A 24,066-nucleotide genomic window follows, 5' to 3' on the forward strand; every position below is an offset into this window, starting at 1 on the left:
CACATCCCTAATGAGGGGGAATTTCGCTGCGTTTTGGGCGAAAAGGGGAATTTAAGATCTTTTCACCAACCATTCAACACCTTAAATTGCTATATTGTAATGTGATTTACATAAAGTTTATTGAAAATTTCAAAGGGCCATAACTATGTGAAAAACCATCCGACCAGAACCCGCTGATAATATGCACATCTCCTCTTGGTAGTGAAGCTTCCCATAAAGTTTCATTGAATTCCGGTCATTAGTTGCTGAGAAATAGCCCAAACAAGAATTGCACTATAGGTAGAGTTTATAGAAAATTTCAAAGGGCCATAACTCTGTGAAAAATCATCCGACCAGAACCCGCTGATTATATGCACATCTCCTCTTGGTAGTGAAGCTCCCCATAAAGTTTCATTGAATTCCTGTCATTAGTTGCTGATAAATTGTGCATGGACGGACGGACGGATGGACAGACGAAGCGGAGACTATATGCTCCCCCAAAAATAAATTTTGGGGGAGCATAATAACCCCACATGCCCAACATCAAACAAGAGCACCGCCTTGCGGGTGCAGACCGCTCATCTATTTTCTTTTTAAAGGTGAAGGGACTCTCATTTTCAATCACAAAGGAGGGAGGAGTGGAGTGAAGAGGGGTGTATAGTGTGGGGTTGTGGACATTTATTACATTATCTTCCAAAAAAGCGAAAAAAAAAAAAAAAAAAAAAAAAAAATCGGGGGGGGGGGGGGGGGGGGGGGGGGGGGGGGGTATAGTGTGAGGGTGTGGTGATAATTTGTGAGATGATCTTAAAAAAAAAAAAAAAAAAAAAAAAAAAAATCAAAAAAAAAATTTGGGGGGGGGGTGGGGGGGGTGGGGTGGGGGTATAGTGTGAGGGTGTGGTGGTCATTTGTGAGATGATCTTATAAAAAAAAAAAAAAAAAAAAAAAATTAGGGGGGGGGGGAGGGGGGGGAGGGGGGGGAGGGCACGGGGGATGGTTTGGGTGAAGTCTATTGTGGTATGTCAGGTAAGAGTAGTTTCATCAAAGTATCAATCAAATCTAATCATAAATAAAGAAGTTATGGCAATTTTAGCAAAATTTAATAATTTGACCTTGAGAGTCAAGGTCATTCAAAGGTCAAAGTAAAATTCAAGTTGCCAGGTACAGTAACCTCATGATAGCATGTAAGTATTTGAAGTTTGAAAGCAATAGCCTTGATACTTCGAGTGGATCGAAACACAAAATTTAACCATATATTAAAAGTTACTAAGTCAAAAAAGGGCCATAATTCCGTAACAATGACAACCAGAGTTATGCAACTTGTCCTTTTACTGTACCCTTATGATAGTTTGTGAGTGTTCCAAGTATGAAAGCAATATCTATGATACTTTAGGGGTAAAGTGACCAAAACATAAATCTTAACCAAATTTTCAATTTTCTAAGTATAAAGGGCCCATAATTCCGTCCAAATGCCAGTCAGAGTTACATAACTTTGCCTGCACCGTCCCCTTATGATAGTTCATAAATCTTGCAAGTATGAAAGCAATAGCTTTGATACTGTAGGAATAAAGTGGACCTAAACACAAAACTTAATCAAATTTTCAATTTTCTAAGTATAAAAAGGGCACATAATTCTGTCAAAATGCCAGTCAGAGTTACATTACTTTGCCTGCACAGTCCCCTTATGATAGTTAGTAAGTGTTGCAAGTATGAAAGCAATAGCTTTGATGCTTAAGGAATAAAATGGACCTAAACACAAAACTTAACCAAAATTGTCAATTTTCTAAGTATAAAAAGGGCACATAATTCTGTCAAAATGCATGCCAGAGTTATCTAACTTTGCCTGCCCAGTCCCCTCATGATAGTAAGTAAGTGTACCAAGTTTGAATGCAATAGCATTGATACTTACTGAGAAAAGTGGAACTAAACGCAAAACTTAACCAAAATTTGCAATTTTTTAAGTACAAAAAGGGCACATAATTCTGTCAAAATGCACGCCAGAGTTATCTAACTTTGCCTGCCTAGTCCCCTCATGATAGTAAGTAAGTGTACCAAGTTTGAATGCAATAGCATTGATACTTTCTGAGAAAAGTGGACCTAAACGCAAAACTTAACCGGACGCCGACGCCAACGCCAACGCCAACGCCAACGCCAACGCCGACGCCAAGGTGATGACAATAGCTCATAATTTTTTTTCAAAAAATAGATGAGCTAAAAACAGTTATCAGGCAATGCACATGTCACGTGACATGATGTCAGCTGTCAATCACATTCTTCTTGGTAATTGTATTAGCCAATTAGCGCTCAGGCAGCTGAATACACGTCGTTCCCACATGATGGCGTATACAATAACTGTAAATGTCACAGATCAATACTGCCCTACCTCAATGACCTTAGGGCTGTTGATACAGCATTACAGATTTGTTTTTTTATTGAGAAAAAACGTTTCCACAATTAAAAAAAGAAGTTCAAAAGTGAAGATGTAAGAGTTAGTTGTCTCCCCTGCACTTGACATTTTTATTGAGCAGTCAAACATTAAAGTCCGTGCTTTCCAGATGGAAGAATGATATTATACATGAAGTTTAATTTCTATGGCAGGAATTTGTTAACTTTACATGCAAAATAAAACTTTGCTTTTTTCGTATAACACATTTAATTTTACACCTTTGTAATACTGACATAGAATGATGTTTTTTGTTTAACCAACAGATAACATATGGATAAGACACATAATGCAATAAGGTAGGTAAATTAGGTGGTTTGAGATTGCCAAACTATGTTACATTAACCCAGGGCTTGCTTTTTACAATTTGTTGCATTAATATTAATTAATTCATGGACATTAATATAATCAAAAGAGAAGCGTCATGCTTTCAGGCCAATAAAAAGCATAGAAATTTCTAAAGGTTTTTCCTATATCAAAACACACTTACCAAGTGACTGCACGCGTGTGAACTGAAACTGCTCCCTCTCGATAGCCAGGCTATGCCTCGCCTCGAGCGGAACGTTCATCAGACCAAAATGCTCCGTGTTCACCACGTGCATCGGTATTTCCGCCTGAGAATAGGAACAAATGATCTTACATGTGCCACTATGCTGTTATCAGCATGACACAAAGGTATTTAATGGAGACTCTTTCTGGGCTTAATGCATGAGCCTAAAGAGGCATCCCACATTAGCCTGTGCAGTGTGCACAGGCTCATCAGCGATGGCACTTTCCGCTTGTATTGTATTGTTTTTCATTAAAAATTAGTCTCTTGTAAACGAAGGTACAGTTTAGACAGATGGTGCCTGACTAGCCTGTTCACAATGTACAGGCTAATCTGGAACTTAGACAGATGGTGCCTGACTAGCCTGCTCACAATGTACAGGCTAATCTGGAACTTAGACAGATGGTGCCTGACTAGCCTGTTCACAATGTACAGGCTAATCTGGAACTTAGACAGATGGTGCCTGACTAGCCTGTTCACAATGTACAGGCTAATTGGGAACTTAGACAGATGGTGCCTGACTAGCCTGCTCACAATGTACAGGCTAATCTGGAACTTAGACAGATGGTGCCTGACTAGCCTGTTCACAATGTACAGGCTAATCTGGAACTTAGACAGATGGTGCCTGACTAGCCTGTTCACAATGTACAGGCTAATCTGGAACTTAGACAGATGGTGCCTGACTAGCCTGTTCACAATGTACAGGCTAATCTGGAACTTAGACAGATGGTGCCTGACTAGCCTGTTCACAATGTACAGGCTAATCTGGAACTTAGACAGATGGTGCCTGACTAGCCTGCTCACAATGTACAGGCTAATCTGGAACTTAGACAGATGGTGCCTGACTAGCCTGTTCACAATGTACAGGCTAATCTGGAACTTAGACAGATGGTGCCTGACTAGCCTGCTCACAATGTACAGGCTAATTGGGAACTTAGACAGATGGTGCCTGACTAGCCTGTTCACAATGTACAGGCTAATCTGGAACTTAGACAGATGGTGCCTGACTAGCCTGTTCACAATGTACAGGCTAATTGGGAACTTAGACAGATGGTGCCTGACTAGCCTGTTCACAATGTACAGGCTAATCTGGAACTTAGACAGATGGTGCCTGACTAGCCTGTTCACAATGTACAGGCTAATCTGGAACTTAGACAGATGGTGCCTGACTAGCCTGTTCACAATGTACAGGCTAATCTGGAACTTAGACAGATGGTGCCTGACTAGCCTGCTCACAATGTACAGGCTAATCTGGAACTTAGACAGATGGTGCCTGACTAGCCTGTTCACAATGTACAGGCTAATCTGGAACTTAGACAGATGGTGCCTGACTAGCCTGCTCACAATGTACAGGCTAATTGGGAACTTAGACAGATGGTGCCTGACTAGCCTGCTCACAATGTACAGGCTAATCGGGAACTACACTTAACCCTTTGCATGCTGGGTAATTTGTCATCTGCTAAAATGTCGTCTGCTGAATTTCTAAAATTAGCATTTTCTTCGATTTTTTTCAAAGAATACTATCAGAATAGCAAACAGTTTGGATTCAGATGAGACGCCATGTTCTGTGGCGTCTCATCTGGATCCAAACTGTTTGCAAAGGCCTTCAAAATTCGGTTCCAGCACTGAAAGGGTTAAGTTAAAACCCACATGCATTCAGCCCAGTTTTCAAAGAACAAAGTTCAATACATACCGGTAGATGTGTCTGATATATTTGGAATATAACATGACCTTGGTGTTCTGATGGGTTGTATCTCATTAGTTGATTGTGTGATGCTGCATTTCACAAGCCCCCAACAAATATTGTATAAATTCCAAACATGATCTTAATATTATATTGAACTACTCGAATATTAACATGTCATTATGATGTTATGGTGATGCGTTCATGAGTGACATCATTCAAAAGTCTGTTTTTTTTCCAGCCATTTAATAATGAAACCAATTTCAAACTGTTATACCGGTAGTCCAAATTGTAATATGGATTTCTGTATTTGATACCAAAAATACAGCAGTATTTCAGTTAGATTATTTATTGGGTACTAAAACAAATACAATGTACGCAGCCAATATTTGGAGGTATTATCATATCACTTGGCAAGCCTCCATGTTATTGCATTCAAAGCCTCACCAGAAAATATGAAACAAAATGATATTAACCAGTCATTCCATATACTTATATACGTATGATATGCAATTGCATTTGTATGCTGAGACAGGAATGTTCAAGCTGTTTTGTGGCCAAAATTGCCCTTTGACCTATAAGTGTGACCTTGACCTTTAAGGTAGGAAGACAGGTGTTACCCGCAACACATAGTCTTATGAAGGTTTCTAGTGTGCCATGTTATTTTAAATGCATCAATACATTAGTAAATATAATTAGTTATGGCTGATACTCTTAGGGACGCACAGTAAGAATGCTATATGCTGCCTTCTTTAAAAGGGGACATACAAATTGTACTATCTGCACATACCATTTTAGCAGAAAAAGCAAAGACGATTATGTCATCGATGGCTCTGTTATAACCCACTGGTGGAATGTAAGACAGCAGAGCTGAAAAACAACAACACAATATAATAATAATTTGCTAAAAATGTAAGATTTAACCCTTTCCCCTTTAGAAGCAAAGTGAAAATGGCTTTTTGCAAACAGCATGAAACCAGAGCAGCTTGCCAGTAACTCTCAGTCTGTTGAGGTTTTATGCTGTTTGCTGCTCATAAGTATCTAAGGGTTGGAAATGAAGCCTTTAAAACTTGAATTAAGTAAGAAAGGTCTTTAATTAAATTTAACTTTCTATGGGACTACAAATGCAACAAAATATGTATCTAAGTGGTAAAGGTGAGTTAACTTTTTCAGTGCGGTAACCGAACTTTGAAGGAGTTTGCAAACAGTTTGGATCCAGATGAGACGCCACAGAATGTGGCGTCTCATCAGGATCCAAACTGTTTGCTATTCTGATAGTATTCTTTGAAAAAAAATCGAAGAAAATGCTAATTTTAGAAATTCAGCAGACAACATTTTAGCAGACGACAAATTTCCCAGCATGCAAAGGGTTAAACACCTTGCTATTTGATCAAACTATTGAGCAACACCTGGCTACTTCCTCAAGCATCACTTAAAATAAACTTTTATGCCCTCTACTTTTGGAAATCATCAGCCTCACTTAACTCTTACTAAAACCTGTGTCTTAACGCTTTACCACTTATATACGTATTTTCACTCATTTGTAGTCCCTTAGAAAATTAATTTTAATTAAAGGCCTTTCTTACTGTACTAGATTCTAGCTTTAAGGCTTAATTAAAAAAGATACTGATGAGCAGCAAACAGCATAAAACCTGAACAGACTGCGAATTACTCGCAGGCTGTTCTGGTTTTATGCTGTTTGCACATAGCCATTTTCACTTTGCTTCTGATTGGGAAAGGGTTAAGATATAAAAAAAAATTTATGCTTCGATATATTTTGTCGAATTGTATTAAATTATTTTTTGCTACAGTCTCATGTAAGACTCTCGACAGATGTTTGTAGTATTGTTTTTTCTTTGTATTTTTTTCTGTTATAACTCCATGCGTGTAAGTGTATTGTGTATTGATGAATAAATATATATATTTAAAAAAAAAAAAAAAAAAAAAAAAAAAAAAAAGTCCACTAGGCAAAAAAAAAAAAAAAAAAAAAAAACATAAAAAATCAATTAAATGACATCTGATGGAGGATTAAAAGTACCGACTAATTACGTCATACTTTATAAGTTCTAGGATTAAAAGTACTTACTAATTACGTCATCCTTTATAAGTTCTATGTTTGTGATCGAGCGACATGCACATGAAAGTTGCACCCGACCAAACATGTGTTTACTTTGTTTGACCTTCCTAATGTGTCAATACAAAAGATTAGCTCTATAGCACTAAGGATTTTACACTTGATTCTTAACTTATCCACTCTTAAGTTAAGTTTCAGTGCCGGAACCGAATTTTGAAGGCCTTTGCAAACAGTTTGGATCCAGATGAGACGCCACAAAACATGGCGTCTCATCAGGATCCAAACTGTTTGCTATTCTGATAATATTCTTTGAAAAAAAATCGAAGAAAATGCTATTTTTAGAAATTCTGCAGACGACATTTTAGCAGACGACAAATTTCCCAGCATGCAAAGGGTTAAGTTAAGTTTCTGTAAGGTTTTTCACCATTTTCAACAGTATTTTAGTCACATCACGGCGGCCAATACACCAAATCACACTTCCTGGGTTAGTGGTTTACCAATAATAAGCGCACATAGATATGCCAGTACCTGACAAGCCTCCTGCTTGAATCAGGGGATGGGGGTGAGAATGGCCGTAGATGATATTTCATGACCAATCACCAATAGTCAATCAATCTCCTTATTAAGCTCTCTGAATTGAACCAAGCTACTATAATGTTACATACACTTTTTTTCTTAATTTTAGTAATTTCAAGCCCAAAAACTACAACACTTCACAATTGTTATTGACAACATTGAAATTTTTCCCTATGCCTCATTCCGAAAATGATGAGGAAAAAAAATCTTCAGCTGAAAGAAGAAGAAATCACACTCGTAGCTTCATGATATACCCGGTTATGTCATTTAATATTAGCAATGCAATAAATATCAATCATTATTCCCCTACCTGTGCGTTTATCCCTCATGTCCAACAGGAAGGCCGTGTATATCATTGGCACCTGGAAAATGCCTGTTGTCTCGCGTTCCAGCACCTTGAAATACTCTGGCACTCTCTTGTAGAACCCGTGGTCGTCCATGGCACCCCAGAAGTTGGAGTAAGATGAGTCAGGTATCTCGGTGGTCAGCATCGGGGCCACCAATGTCCTGAAATAGTTTAGATATATTTATTACTTTGGCAAGTACTTTATATATTAATTAAACAATACAATTGGTATTAGAAAAGGATTGAAACGGAAGAAATAATTCATATAGTATTTCTCTCCTTTGGGCAATATTTACACATTATTGACGATGCTGCGAAGCAGCTCGTCTAAGTTATCATACCATGAAAAAATTCTTCACAATGGCGACCTATGTAAAAGACCGAGCCAGTCCGATTGAGATAGCTCGATTTTTCTAATGGGCATACCTCGCTGATAATCATTGATAAAGGTAAAGGAAGCTCAGCTATAAATAGGACAGCATATTCTGGAAAAGATTTAATAATAGTTTGAAAACGTTTATTTTAAATCAGTTATATTCAATCCATTAAATGTTTATAGATCAATGAAACAACTATGCATTTTATGTGTTGTATTTGACATTTGTTGTGATTTTGTAAATACATTGCGAATGGAAACGTGTATAATTAACGTTTAACGCGATCATGAGTGTAAAGAAAACAAATTATTTCGAACCTGCCATTTGTAAACGTTATAGCGAATATAGTATATAAACAACACAATAGCCAAACGATATCTATGAAACTCGCTGTTATGCGTGCTTTCTCATTTTGCATATTCAATAAACTTTTCAAACAGAAATTACAGAGCCACATCAGTGCACATACTATGTTTGATAATGTTGGATATTTTTTGCTGTTTTAAACACATATTAGGTCATATCGCAGAGATTTAGTTAACCTTACCATGTGTTCATGAGCGAACTCACGTATTCAAGTGCTCTTACGACTATGTGCTCATACCTACTTTCAGGAATCTCCATAAAAGTATTGTCGTACTTAACAAACAAACATGCCTAAGCTTATTGAATTAGAGAAAAACAACAATCAAAAGAGAAAAAATTATATGTTCATACACATGGGCATGATAAATTACATTCGTACACAATTATCATTAATTTAGGAAAGTAAACAACGAAATATAAAGTTTGGTATGATATGCTTGTGAAATTAAAGAGCATGGTGTAATTAAAGAGCATGTCAAGTTTTGAATATATATGCCGAAACGTTATGTTATAACCCACAAATGTTTTACTGTAACAGAACATTTTTTTAAGATAAATGGTACAGAAAATACACGTCGAATATTTTTTAAAGATATTTCTTGTTATATTTGATCAAGAATGTAACCCGCCACCCAGATTCGCTGAATGGGTCAAGTTCCCCACGGGTACTACTTCCCCGTACCTGCAAATGTTTTTTCGTACCCAAATTTTTGTCCTACCAATTTTTTTTTCCTACCCAATTTTTCTTTCGTAACCAAATTTTGTTCGTATCCATTTTTTTTTGGGGGGGGGGGCATAATTTTTGTACCCAAAATTTTCGTACACATTTTTTTCTTACCCAAAATGTTCGTACCCACATACACAATTGTAATGATGTAGATAAACTTAAATTAATGCTTTTATATCCATCCTTTTCAAAAGCATCGTTGCACCAGTACTGTCAGTAGTTGGCAGTGCGTTTATAAGAATATAACTTAGGTTATGCCAGGCAAAGGAAATATGGGTGCTAACTATGCAAACTATAAGGATGAAGGCTTGGAAGGTAAGGACAATCAAAGACTTGGACTTCAAACAAACCAACATTTTATAGGGACAGTTTATGTTGTTATGACTTTGATTAAGAAGATGAACAAAATTTTATATGTATATATTCTCCTGTTACACTGATTACAGAAAATAAAATTAACTAAGTATTTTTTATCAACCCAACTTTATACATTTTATGTTAAATATCAATTATTGTTAATGTATGAAAATACATCAAAGAAGCTGTTGTTATAAGAATTATGGTGATAAATAAATCTATTTAGATAAGTTTTCAGTACTGCCTAAATAATAATTAAGTATTATTGCCATCTATTGTGTTTATTTGTATTCTTAAATGACTATTTCATGTTGTATAATGTTCTGTTGTTTTTCCTATTCATGTGGCAGAAAATAATAAATATATACACGTATGAAGACGATGTACAGTTGTATAAGTCCTAACAGACTGTCTGTCTGTTGTTTTTTCGCCATTTCAACATTACTCCAGTTGTATCATGGCTTTTAATTAAAATATACCATTCCTACAAACAGTAACGCTGGTTTACCAGTAACGCTGGTTCACCAGTACAACGTACACACACTCATGCCAGTTACCTAAACTCCCTTATTTGTAAGACTATCAGAAACATGGCCAGAGAAATAAATTCACAGCCAGATTTTTCCTTCTTGATAAAGTACCCAAAAACGGCATGTTCGCAATGGGGAAAAAACATAAATTTCCAAATTGCTGTCCGAAAAAACAAAAGCAAGTTACCCATCCCCAAAAAATATAAATATAATGAAACATTTTGTTAATTTCCCTATGCATTTCTATTGTTTGAACCTAAGTAATGCGACATTGACAGCTTGAAAACACTAAGTAATCAATTTTAAAGTATCTGTTGGCATAATATCAAATATACCAATTACCAAATCTGTAGACTTCACAAGGGGAATTTTTCCAAATTTTAGGATTTTTCACAATAAATTTTCCCAATTTGTCAGGTACAAGTACTTTTATCAATTGGGCAAAAAAATTGCTGATTCGTCACCGATGTCCACATAAGTAAGGTGGACAGGCTGGGAAAAGAACCTGCAATCCTAAGGTTTCTTGTACAGCAGTCTACCCACCAGCTTGCCAGCCTGGTCTTAGAATCAAATTCAAGAGGATATACCTATTAGGAAAGACCTTAGTTACAAAATATTTTAGCCGTGCTCTTTGAAAAGGGGGTTTAATGCATGTACGTAAAGTGTTGTCCCAGATGAGGCTGTGCAGTCGCTTTCATGGTATTTTTCGTTTAAAGATAGTCTCTTCTTAGTGAAACTATTGTTTAAGCTGATAGTGTCGTCCCTGATTTGCCTGTGTGGACTGCATAGGCTAATCTGGGACGACACTTTACGCATGCATGCATTAAGCGCCCTCTACACAGAGCATGGTCCATTTATTTTTCACTTGACTCAGCCGAAAGATAAAGAACAGCCAATACTCACTGCTTCTGCTGCATCAATATCTTGAGAACCTTGGGGTTTTCCAGCAGAACATCAGCATCTATCATCTAGAATTTAGGTTACACAATTATTGTTTTTCTTGTAATATTGTATTTAATATAAAAATAGGCCTTAGTGCATGTGCCTTAATTGTCATCCCAGTACATGTTGAACAGGCTGATTAGGCACAACAGTTTCTGCTTTTCTGGAATTTTTCATTAAAAGTTCCAGTCTAGGAGGAAAGTGGGGTGCATAGAATTCTTGGATTAGTCAACCCACAAAACCAACTAAAATTAATGTCCCACAAATAATAGTGATTTAAAACTATTTTATGTGTCAACATACATTTTACCGACCAACAACCCTACATAGTGACTGCAACCTACATGTACATCCTCCAGGGTGTTTCATTTACCATTGAAAGATCAGAAGTTTAGATGAAACCTCTTCTTTTTTTAGCTTGATTGCATCGGAAGCCTTGGGCTTATCAAAACGCTGAGTCTAAGAATCAGTACTTTGTCTTTGGGGAAGATCTAAAGAACGCTCCCACTATGGGGATCTAAGCCGTGACCTCCCAATTTTTTTACTTGCAATTTAGGAAGTTTTGCACATTGACAGAGACTTAACAAATTGATGTTGCCATAACTACATACAAACAGGTAGTCTGCCCACTGAAGCCTGGCTGCGTGGAGAGCTTTATCCCGCAGGTGCATGACGTGCTTGAATCGTTGATCCGACCAATCGCAAGGGCTTTTTGCGTCTTCATATTCTGAAATGAAAACAAAGAAGACTTAATTAATAACAAATCAAGAAGTCCAAGATTGCTCATCATTAAAAGGCACAATAGTGATGTGTAAGAACCTTAGAGAATGACAATATAATAGCTACGCTCTTGAAAAACAGGGCTTAATGCATGTACGTAAAGTGCCGTCCCTGATTTGCCTCTGCAGACACTTTCTGCCTTAACTGGACCTTTGCTAAGCTTAGTAGTACCTTCTCTTAACCCTTTGCATGCTGGGAAATTTTTCGTCTGCTAAAATGTTGTCTGCTGAATTTCTAAAATTAGCATTTTCTTCGATTTTTTTTCAAAGAATACTATAAGAACAGCAAACAGTTTGGATCCTGATGAGACGCCACGTTCTGTGGCGTCTCATCTGGATCCAAACTGTTTGCAAAGGCCTTCAAATTTCGGTTCCAGCACTGAAAGGATTAAACAACAAATATCATAAAAGCAGCAATTGTCATCCCCGATGAGTTTGTACTGCATTGCACATACTAATCTGGGGCAACACTTGTCCATTGCACATACTAATCTGGGGCAACACTTGTCCATTGCACATACTAATCTGGTGCAACACTTGTCCATTGCACATACTAATCTGGGGAAACACTTGTCGCAAATGCATTAAGCCCTGTTTTCCCAGAGTAAGGCTTATACAGTTATTAGTAATGCTGGGAACCAATAAAACAGATGGACCAAAAATAACATATTTTCAAGAAATTTAGTTGGATATCATTCACTTCTTAAAAATAATCATTTACAAGTTACTGGTTGGCGAGTATTTGTCGGACAGCAGTATTTACCGGACGTTCTATTTATTTTGTGTATTGTAACGCTGCAACGCAATTTGCTTCGTCAGATATATACTTACAGATGTTTGTTTTCTTGAAGTTGACAGCAAAAATTCGTTAAATGCTTGTATTAAAGTTAAACAAGTGTGATGTTTTCAAATCTCGTAGGAATGCGACCTCCTGGCGGGGGATATTAATAGCCCGCGCATGCTCAAAAGAAATCCCTTACTGAAATCCAAACTGTGTGCTTGAGATTTTTGTTTGTCTACTGTAATAGAGCAGGTCTCAATCATTTGTATTACAATCTTTTATTTTACCAAAAATTATGTGTTTAACACGCAAACATAATTTATATTATAGATTTTTTAGATAAAAATTCCACACAATTTGCTGTATACATATATTTGAATTGCTCACAAAATGTACTAAGTAAACAATTAAATATAATAGAAACAAATCTCATTTAAAATTATAAATTCACTGTTTGGATTTTCCCCCTTGACAAATAATATTCTTCTTTCCACAAAGATCTATAAATAAACATGCTTATTTATAGATATTTGTTCAAACTGATATTGGAAACAAATTATTAATCTATTAACACACTCAGGAAGCGACATATTTTACTATCAAAGTAATGTATGTACGTCATTTTAATGTTAATGTTAAGAAAAGTTTTATTTAAACTCTTACTTGTTTAAAAATACTAAATTTATATAAATGTCCGGTAAATACTTCTGTAAAGTGGAAAATTACCTCACTTTAATGGTTCCATATACGGCTCATGTACATACGCGAGCGCACATCAAAAAATGTTTGTTTACATTAGCTTGTAGATGACAAACCCAGGATGTATCAGTAATTTTTTTATAAATTTTTTGGTATTCTTTTGAAAGTTATAAAATAAAAACCGTAACTTTTGTCCGAGAAATACTCGCTGACCAGTAAGTTTCTTACAGCTGAGCAGACCATTTTCAAAGTGTTCAATGATTGTTACAGATTTCCATGAGCCTAGCCCCTTGTAAGCCATGTATTTTAACGAAACAAAATAATTTAAAGAAATTGGTTCAGGGAAAGCTAGCCCTTAGTTTCAGATCAGAAGAGTTTCAAGTTTTCTTAAAGCAAAAAAACTTCTTGGCTCTCTTTTTAACAAATCAAAATTGTTTGACGACAAGTTTATGAAGTCCAAAAAGAAAAATCCTGTATGAAACTATTGTGAAATCCATCCAAAAGTTTGGGACGAAAATTCTTGAAGTTTTCAATACAACATCCTTAATCAACACCAGCTGCAACCCCTATCATAGAGGCTATGGTTTTTCAATGAATCAATGGAGTAACTCAATCAGTATTTTTGTGGAAATAAAAATGAAGAATCAAAACCTCCTTTCTAGACTAATCACCAACACTGTGAAGCTGGACACATTTGAAAGCTTAAGTCATCTTTGGCAAGCTTTTAAATACATAAAACACAGAGCCATGCTGTGGGAAAGAGGCTTGATGCATGTGCCTAAAGTGTCGTCCCTGATTAGCCAGTGCAGTCTGCAAAGACTTATAGCGACGACACTTTACGCCTAAACTGGAATTTCACTACGTAGAGACTTCCTTAAAACGCCATATACCATAAAAGCAGAGACTGTCATCCCTGATCAGCCTGTGCACACTGCAATGACTAATCAGGAACTTTAGGCAAATGCATATAGCTCTGGGGTGGTATTCCAGAAACATCTTAAGTCATTTCTTAAATAATTTTACTTAAGTTCAAAATTACACTGTTTTGTATTTCTTTATTAGATAAGGAATCTCATGTTTCTTTTGGTATTCCTAACATAACATTGACATAATGATGTTATTTTTATGTAATTCTTGATGCCAAGCTATTGCAGTAGGAAATGAAACACTTAAGAAAATTTCCCAATTTAAGGATAAGAATCCACTTGAACTTAAGATGCTTCTGGAATACGACCCCAGTTTTCACAGAGCTAGACTCATGTAGGAGGGAATCCAATCCAAAAGTTTGGTACTAATAACTAACATGTCACCAAATGCAATGCTTCAATAATCCAATATTGTGTCCTGTCAATATTGTATCAGTCATACAATAAATGTTTATGGCCAGATACAATCTGTGAGAATATACACTTACTTGTATATGAATCATCGTACACAAACTCCACATTGTTGTAGAGATGTTCGACCGCCTTGATCCATGTCGACACCATGCTGGTGGAATTATCCTCATTATGGTCGGACCTGATCCTAAAGGCAGAAAAGGATTTTTGAAATACTGTAAAATCATTATTATTCCAGTTACAGCCGGCGGAGTCTATGGACTCGCCAGCGCCATTGACAGGTATCTTGCACTCAAATATCCTTGTGTATTTATTTGCAAAGACGATCCCTACTGCGAACATGTGTGTGTTATCTATAGTTTGAAAATGAATTTACTCAGAAATTAAGAAATTAGGGCGAAGTTTTTTCTCCCTGCTGTTTCAAAAAAGCGAAGTGTGCTCCCCGTCGGCAAAATTTTGGCCTAAGTCGCCCAGTAAGTCGATCTTTGATTTGTGGGAATAATATTTTCTGTTGATTTTGCTGATTGACTGATCCACAAATTTAACACCAAGGGGAAAATGACTGCAGATAATTAAAGTTGAGTCCAAAGTGTGACATTTATTGATTTCATTAGTTTTAATAATCTACCTCCCGGCTCCTGACAATATTCGGGTCGCTGGCAGTTGCAATTCCTAAATACTTTTTTCATGTTAACTCGCCGTCTGAAATCAAGGCGGCTCTTTAATTGGTAATATGAGCCAAATAAGCTGTTTTCTGGCATAAAATTTATTTTACAAAAACACATAAAAACCATAAATATATCCCTTATGAACAAATTATGAGCTACACATGTAATTAACCCTTTGCATGCTGGGAAATTTGTCGTCTGCTAAAATGTTGTCTGCTGAATTTCTAAAATTAGCATTTTCTTTGATTTTTTTTCAAAGAATACTATCAGAATAGCAAACAGTTTGGATCCTGATGAGATGCCACGTTTTGTGGCGTCTCATCTGGATCCAAACTGTTTGCAAAGGCCTTCAAAATTCGGTTCCAGCACTGTAAGGGTTAAAACAACTTTTGTGAAATGATGTGCTGGCAGAATAATTATACTTATCTAAGTTTCAAACATGGCAACTATTGCAAAAAGTGTCTACATTTTTTAAAGGAAAACGTCAAGATATTCCAAACTTGAAAATATGCAAATGCAATTTGGGCAACAATGACAATGTCACCAGAATAAGTCATAATTCAAATAACTCATTATAACTATTCAAATAGCACTAGAAACTTTCAACTGACAGCATAGCACTGGACCATCTTACATTCTGGAGAATTTATAGTGCTGTGTTATCTGTTACTTTCTTTGCTATAATGATAAAATAAAAACTTTTGGTTTCAGTTAGCTAACGGTTTTTATAAAGTTTTTCTTTTGAGCAAAAGACTCACAATGGTTTTTGCCAAAGTTACGCAGAAGAACTTTGAGCTCAGAGCTGTATGTATGTACTCATAAAAGCTCTAAGAATTCAAGAACAAGAGGGCCTGAAAGACCCAAAGTCGCTAACCTGGGATACAAAGGACCTGACCTGTTTTGTGCAGCCAAATATATCATTAGAACAGATGTTCTGAACAAGTTTTGAACATGAAGAGTGCACTATAAATATAACTAGTGCTATCAAGGTTTTACTTTAGCCATTTAAGGAAAAATGCCCCGCCCATGCATTGTTTTTTTCACCATTTTGGGAATGGGGCCGGGTCCCTTTGAATTGGAAAAATTCGCGGCGTTTTGACTAAATTTGGGAAATTTGTGTTGTTGTTGTTTTGCTAACAAATGCTTCAAAATTGAGGATACAAGTGTGTCCTGTATTATATTTACTACGGTTGATTTTATATGGATGGGAGATAAACACAATATTGTTCTAAAAAAAATAAAAAAATATTTATTTTGGTTCCATTGGGAATTGTAAGATCCCATTTGGGAAAAATATATACTTTTTTCAATTGAGAATGGGTTACCGACCCAATTTTTAATGAAAAGTAACACTGCGACTGGCGGCCTTGTTCGTCAACCAACCAGAACCATTTTCAAACTTGTCCAAGATATCATTGGCACAAATCTTCTGACAACATTTCATGAAGATCGGACAATAAATGTGGCAAATGTTGACATTGCACGACGCACAATGCATGATGGACAAAAGGCGATCAAAAAAGCTAAAAACTTATTATTGCCATACATGGTTATCAAATAAGCTTCTGCATGTAAATTAGGAAGCTCCTAAGATCGCATTAATAGTGAGAGTCCTTATGAAATAAGGGGAAAGTGGTCACATGTGAAATAATGATAGAACGTTGCAATAATCCAAACTTGGAAAACAGGCGGCACTTAAATCGGTAATATGAGCAACATAAACTGTTTCCTTGCGAAAATATACACACATAGACCATAAACAGAGGGGGTAATCAGGTGACAAACAAGATGGCGACGTCCATGCAGAGGCAGGTATATTTCGCCGTTTTATACCCTTTATTACTTGTATTAATTTTTTTTATTCCGCTCACTTTCCAGCCATATTAAGAAGAAAGTTACTGGCTTTTATTTCATAGTAATATTCGCTCTATATCTCGACTTTACTCCGTGCGAAATTTCTTAGCGGGATGACCTAATAAGAGCTCCACTAAGAAAATTTGCGGGGAGTAAAGTCGAGATATAAAGCGAATTTAAATACGAAATAAATGCTAATCACCTGTTTACTGATATGGCTGGAAAGTGAGTGCATTTAAAAAATAAACAATAGTAATAAATGGTATAAAATGGCGAAAAATAACTGTCTCAGTATGGACGTCGCCATCTTGACTATCACGTGATTACCCCCTCTGATAAATAAATCCTAGAGTGTGAATGTTGAAACAATATGGTGTGCTTGTAGAAGAAAGATATTAATCAACATTTCAAACACATCAACAGTTCATGAAAATGTGTAAGTTTTTGTAATGACAAAAATGCTGAGTATTCCAAATATGAAAATATGCATAAAATATCACTGGAATTGTCTTCAAGAAAGAACTTATGTCTTTTAAACTAATCATGACACATCGTTTATCACCAGAACCTCTGTAAGAGATATTGAAGTGTCAATTCAAAACTTTTGCTTTCGGTTTAATGAGTTCTTTTTATCAAGTTTTTGTTTTGAGCATTTCTCCACAAAAAACATTCAAAATTAATGTTTATGGTAAAAGGTTACGATGTAGTAAGTTGATTAAACTCCATTTCATAGATGCAAGACATACTTTTTTACTTGGACTTTGCCTTTATCAGGAAGAACTTTGAGCTGTACATATGTACATGTAATCATAAATTCTCAAAGCATTCAAAAAGAACTAGAAATTAAAATTAATGTGTCACAAATATTTTATTGATTAGATATATGACCAGCAGTGATTTTTTTCTTTCTGTTCAAAGTACCCCTAAAAGGTATTTACCTAATTGAAAGAAAACTATACAATTTGAAATTGCCATCTGACAAATTTCCAAAAGGAAGGTTTTTTTTATATTTCCTTCCAAAAGTGCATTATCTGTAAGTGAAGCTCGATTGGTCATTGTCAGCTCGGGTATTACTTAAATGTATCCGGGTACTCTTAAATATACTTATTGGTTGTTGTTGGCTTCTTTTTTCAAATTAATCATGTTCGTATTTTAGTAAATATTCTGTAAAATGGCCTCTTTGTTATTGAAACTCCTGCTAAAAAAATATTTTGAAGATTATTATTTTTGAGAATTTTGTTTTGTATTCCATAGCGCGTTTTACTACATTGGATTTTAGGCAGGAATAAAACTAGGGTACCGTCTAAATTGGCCGAGTACGTGTTAGTATATTTTCTGTACCCGGGGTACATTTAAGTATACTTAAAGAGTACCCAGGGTACATGTAAGAAGTACCTGAGCCGATAATGACCAATTGAATGAGCATAAGTGAACAAATAAAATTAACACTGAAACTGAACATTTCAAGAAAAAATGCATGTAAATGAATATTTAAATTAGTTTGCAGAATTTATACAAAGCAATTAAAAATACCAATAATTTCCAATATGAATATTCCACAATGCAAATTTTCCCAATTTCATGGTGGGAATGATCTTGAAGAGATTTCAAGCGATCTCTATACGTACAAGGGCACAACTCAACATGAACCTACCATAAACCGTTTAGTGGTCAAATCATTTTACATATTTCTCTAGTTGCAATAATCCAACTCCCAGCTATTGACCCTCCGGGTCCTGGGAGTTGCAACTGGTTTCGCGATTTACCATAGCAAAATCACCGCCTAAAATCCCGGCGCTCATTTATTGGTAAAACTAGCAACATAAACTATTTTCTGACATGAATTAACACAAACAGATCGTCAATATATCTATAATGAGCAAATTAAGATAACTTACATGATATGGTGTGCTCGCAGAAGAAAGATTTTAATCAAAGTTTCAAACACCTCAACCGTAAATGTAAATGTCAACTTGTTTGCATATGGAACAGTTTTTATTAACCAAAATAAAAATAAAAGGAACGCACGCGGTGTGTTTACAACAACATGTACCAATAAACGGTTTACCTATGCTTTTCTCCAAACATACAATTTATGTTTTTAAGAAAGGTTATTTTCAAATATTAAATATTTGTTTTAAATGGACAGAAATTGTATATATAATTTGTTCAAATTTTAATTAATACTTATGTTAATTGTATATAAATAGCGGTCGGATCTGCCGGAAGGGAATTATAATACAACATCTACAGCAGCAACATGTATTAGCTCTAAAGCATATGATTGCTTTTAGCCATATACAATATAGAAAATAACAAAAGTGTAATGCATGGATTATAAGAATAATGATTTCCCCAGGCGATTTTAGCCCAGCGGGCTAATATGCGTGCACTTGAAATTCTCACAAGCGCTTGCTGTCTGCATTCGGCCAATGTTCAATCAAAACATGCACGCTCTTATCAGCGGTGTGTGCATAAGGGGCTTAGATAACATGTATGAACGATTTACGGGTCGTTCATGGGAATCAATTATGGTGTTTGTCCCCTAATAATGGCCGATAATGATCTATTATTACCGGTACATGTGGAGTAAGAGCAATTAAAGATATGCTCAAATTGTTTGTTTGTTTTATTTTAATTAGTTTAAACCTATTTATTGTAGCTCGATTGCATCGAAAGCCATAGGCTTACATAAACGCTCTCGAGTCCGTTTCCTGGGACTAGAAACAGTACTTGGTGTCTTTTGGGGGAGATAAAAGGAAGGCTCCTAGTGGGTTCGAACCCGTGACCTCCCGATCTCTAGGCGGACACCATATCCAGTACGCCACAGCGATCTTTTAAATATTTTAATTGTTTACGACTATTGCAGAAAATAAAAAGTATAAAGAACTTGCTTCAAAAACAAACCGTAACTGATGTACGTGTGTTGCGGTTGTGCGTAATTTAAGTTATAAATACAATTAATTGGAATCAAACGTCTTATTTGATTGCTCTCGACCATTTACAGTAACATACTTTTCAAAATCATAAAACATTTCATTCAATTTTTCGTAAAATAAACTTAACCAATTAAAAATCAGTGTTCTTTATAGCAATTGCCGAAATTTAAACGCCAGATGTGGACTGGTAAAATAGATGTTTGTAGATACAAAATGCTCGTTTTCATTATTGTTTTGCATATCTATTCATACGACACATGGACACTAAAATGGTGTTCGTGAGTCGTATGAATAGATATATTCGCGGGAATTAATTGTGGCCACAAATAAATAAACACGAGCATTTTGTATCTACAAAAATCTTTGTAATCATATCACATCTAGCGTTGAAATTTTGGATATTGCTCTAAGGAACACTGATTTTTAAGGTGTTAACTTTATTTTACCAAATACTTAACGAAATTTTCGTTGATTTTGAGCGTTATAGAGACTTTAAAATGTGTTCACATTATTTTCTTAAAGGCGACTATAGCTTAACAGTACCAATATTTAATATATTCAGATCCAATAGATATAAAGTTTCTTTCATATTTACGAAATTCGCTATATACCTGCAACACATTTTTCTTTAGTCTTTGTGCATGACAGAATACAATCTAAAGGGATCTTTTCACGGTTTGGTAAATTTACAAAATTGAAACAAGTTGTTTCAGATTCGCAAATTTTCGTTTTAGTTATGATATTTGTGAGGAAACAGTAGTACTGAACATTTACCATACTCCAATATAGCCATTATATGTATCTTTTGACGATTTGAAAACCTAAAAATTATAAAGCGTTGCAACGCGAAACGATTGAATAATTTGGAGAGTTCTGTTGTTGTCGTTTAAATTTACGAAACTACGAAGATTGCTTATATAACGTATAAAATACCTAAACTGTGTATAATCGGCGGAATAGCCGAGAGGGCTAATGCGTTTTTACTTCAGACTTACTCCAGGACTCCGGGGGTCACTGGTTCGAGCCCTGGTACCGGCTACTTGTTTTCCTTCTTTAAATTTTATTCTTGATTCTTTACTGGAGCTTTTAAGATCCAATGTTTACATTTATCAATATAACGCATTTAATGACAAACTTCAAAATATGCCAAAATCTGTGAAAAGGCCCCTTAATAAACGACCAGTAGTTGGAAGCAAGATTTTCCATGGGTCACCTAATGTTTTTCAATATTTTTTTTGCTTTCTGTTTATTTTGGTTGTTATTTAATATTATAATATATAACTTGAATAAAATGAACTGAGGACATATAAATAAATATTAAAAGAAATGTTGTGATTTGGAAGCTCCAAAGTAGTGTGGATTTTGATATATAACATTTACAAAGTATATAAAGAATTCGACACCAACCGCCTGCCGCAGTGCCTGACGAAATTCCTGGGGAAATACCAGTATAAATATATATTATTCGCTTGTTATTCTTGTCTGTTTATCATTACATTTTATTCAGTGATAACAATCAAATGAAAAATCTCTCCCAAACACCTATTACACCAGCACATCCGCATTTTGCACAGCACCTCGAACAACACTGACAAAGAACACACTCACATACAGAACAATTCTTTAAAACGCAACCTTCCCTAACGCATAACAACCTTTCACCCATCTCTTTAGTCAACAAAGTCTTTAATACAGACAGCCTTAAGCACTCAACACTCTTAAACGTCTCTCTCAGTCAACTGTCTCCCACTAACAAACGACCATATGGATAGACAACTGCAAGGGGCGGGTTCTATATGCTTTTATTTTAATATGTATTTCAATATTTACACACATTATCAAAGCTTTACAGTATGTACACTAGGAGACATACATCTATACACTTTTATTTTAATATTTATTTCATAATCACACACAGTATCAAGCTTTACAATATGTACATAAGTAGACATACATCTATATACGTTTATGCTAATATTTATTTCATTCCGTTAATTAATTAAGTACTAAATTGTATAGCATGAAAAAATTAAATATTTATTAAGTATTCCATACTACAGCCTTATCTCTAGGCAACCCCTTTCAGTTATAGCTTCATCTACCACTCGATAATCAGTACCCTCATCAACTCTGAAATGGTCTACACTGCAACGCCGATATATCGCGGTTGGTGGGGTCCAAAGATCGCGAGCGCGATATATCCGGCGCGCGATATAACTCAAGAAATGTCTAACTCAATTGTATTGCAGTTAACTTGTCAAATTTCCCCAATGTTTTCATTTTATATACAGCGCTGCTACATATTTGTTTTGTAATAATTGCAAACCAATTATACTATAAACGTTTTCATTACTACATAAGTATCTGTGTATTTATCATAAAAACCAAAATGTAAATTATGTTTTTTATTTTCATGAACAATCCCTCGCGAATCAGCTAAAATGAAAAATTCTTGCCGTAAAAAAACGTTTAAAATACATTGTGCATAGATTCGAATTTACCCTTAGCGTAACGGTAACGATACCGTGTGTTTGAATTATATTTTATTAATAGGAAATGTCAATGCCACATAATTCGCGAGATACCGCGGTACTTTTGTTGAAATTTACAACGAAACTGTTAACGGAAATTAAATTATCTCAATGTTGTACCGGCTACGAATTTTTTTTTTACAAATAAATACACCCACGCCAATTTTCGCGCGCTTTTTATCAGGACAAAGAAATTCATGATCAGTACCGAAATTTAAAGATCTATATACCAGTAAACTGCCATTATTACCTTTGCAATGACACTAATTGGATATTTCCTAAGTGTTAAAAACAACCCCAGCCTTGTGTAAACAACATTGGTACTAATCGACTGTTTTTCACGCTTCACTGCGTGCCATAGTTAGCCGCGAAATATGGGGTGTTGATACTAGCTAGAACCGGTTTTTTGCTTAAGTTAGCGAATTCTCAGATTTTAACATGTCATTTAGTGATCATGCTCGTCGGATTTTTGGGAGCCATAGCCAAAGCGCGATATATTGGACAGCGTGATATAACGGTCCGCGATATATCGGCGTTGCAGTGTATTGCCTTATCAAAGACATTCGCACGTGTTAATCCCTTTGTCAATGCACCACAGAGTACATAACAGATCGGTAGACTTGCTAAGCATGTAAGAACACCCGACACTACATCCAGATTTTTTCCGGATTTTCAGTTCAATTAGTATACAGCGCAATAACTGTTTATACAATGCCGTATCTAAAAGCACGGACTCTGCCACTTATCCGATCGCAGCGAGAATACAGTAATAAGAATGTGTCCTAATTCAAACTACACTGCTATGCGCAACACAATTTCAACTGCTACCACAAGACATCGTCAGATACTACAGTGAAAACAATTTGTGCAGTGTAACCTTTTCTTTTGCTTTGCTCAAATGGACAATTCACAACTTCCGCCATAAACGATTTGTTATCAAGTTTATGTTTTGAGCATTTCTCAACAAAATACACGCAAATTGATGTCGATTGCAACATGTATTGTGGTTGTAACAATGTATTAGGTTGATTGAACTCAATTTTATAGACATACATGAGACATAATTTTTTTACATTAAAAAATGGGTTACAAAGAAGAACTATGAGCTGTACGTATGTACTCATAAAAGCTCAGAGCATTCAAGAAGAACTACATATTTCTCAACATTTAAAAATGTTTTTACAGTTAAAAAGTTGAAAATATTAAGATAAAAGTAAGACATTTTGCTACTAATGTCATTATTACCAAAGTGAAATGCGGTCTTTGGGATAGTCCAATTTCTCGACTAGTCCGAAAAAATAAGGCAGTACATGAGCTTTATTTCGGACCAAAGTTGCAATCATAACAGTGGGGTAAAAGCGTTCTTCTTGACGCAAATCATTTCCACTATAGGCCCGAATGATATCTGAATTCAAAGACTGAAGTGATGTGAGAAATACCAGCAAAAATAAAGAATATCGCACAGAACTGCGACACGTCAAAACTACATCAGCCATTTTTAAATTCCTTCCTTATCTTCTCTTGAAGAAC

General features: G+C 35.6%; 1 protein-coding gene across 2 annotated transcripts in view; it reads right to left on the reverse strand.

Annotated features, from left to right (window-relative positions):
- The window catches only part of LOC127838066 (glycosyltransferase 25 family member-like), a 61,249-nt gene extending 37,183 nt beyond the window's left edge, over positions 1-24,066 (reverse strand). For both annotated transcript variants that reach the window (XM_052365628.1, XM_052365629.1), the window contains exons 1-7: positions 23,782-24,066; positions 14,619-14,731; positions 11,557-11,672; positions 10,907-10,971; positions 7,611-7,807; positions 5,441-5,520; positions 2,910-3,033 (exon numbers count right to left, since the gene is read on the reverse strand). In XM_052365628.1, the coding sequence (XP_052221588.1) occupies positions 2,910-3,033; positions 5,441-5,520; positions 7,611-7,807; positions 10,907-10,971; positions 11,557-11,672; positions 14,619-14,731; positions 23,782-24,032 (946 nt within the window). In that variant the 5' untranslated portion in view covers positions 24,033-24,066. The remainder of the gene's footprint in view (positions 1-2,909; positions 3,034-5,440; positions 5,521-7,610; positions 7,808-10,906; positions 10,972-11,556; positions 11,673-14,618; positions 14,732-23,781) is intronic.

Source organism: Dreissena polymorpha, chromosome 7 (assembly GCF_020536995.1).
Source record: "Dreissena polymorpha isolate Duluth1 chromosome 7, UMN_Dpol_1.0, whole genome shotgun sequence".
Classification (NCBI taxonomy): domain Eukaryota; kingdom Metazoa; phylum Mollusca; class Bivalvia; order Myida; family Dreissenidae; genus Dreissena; species Dreissena polymorpha.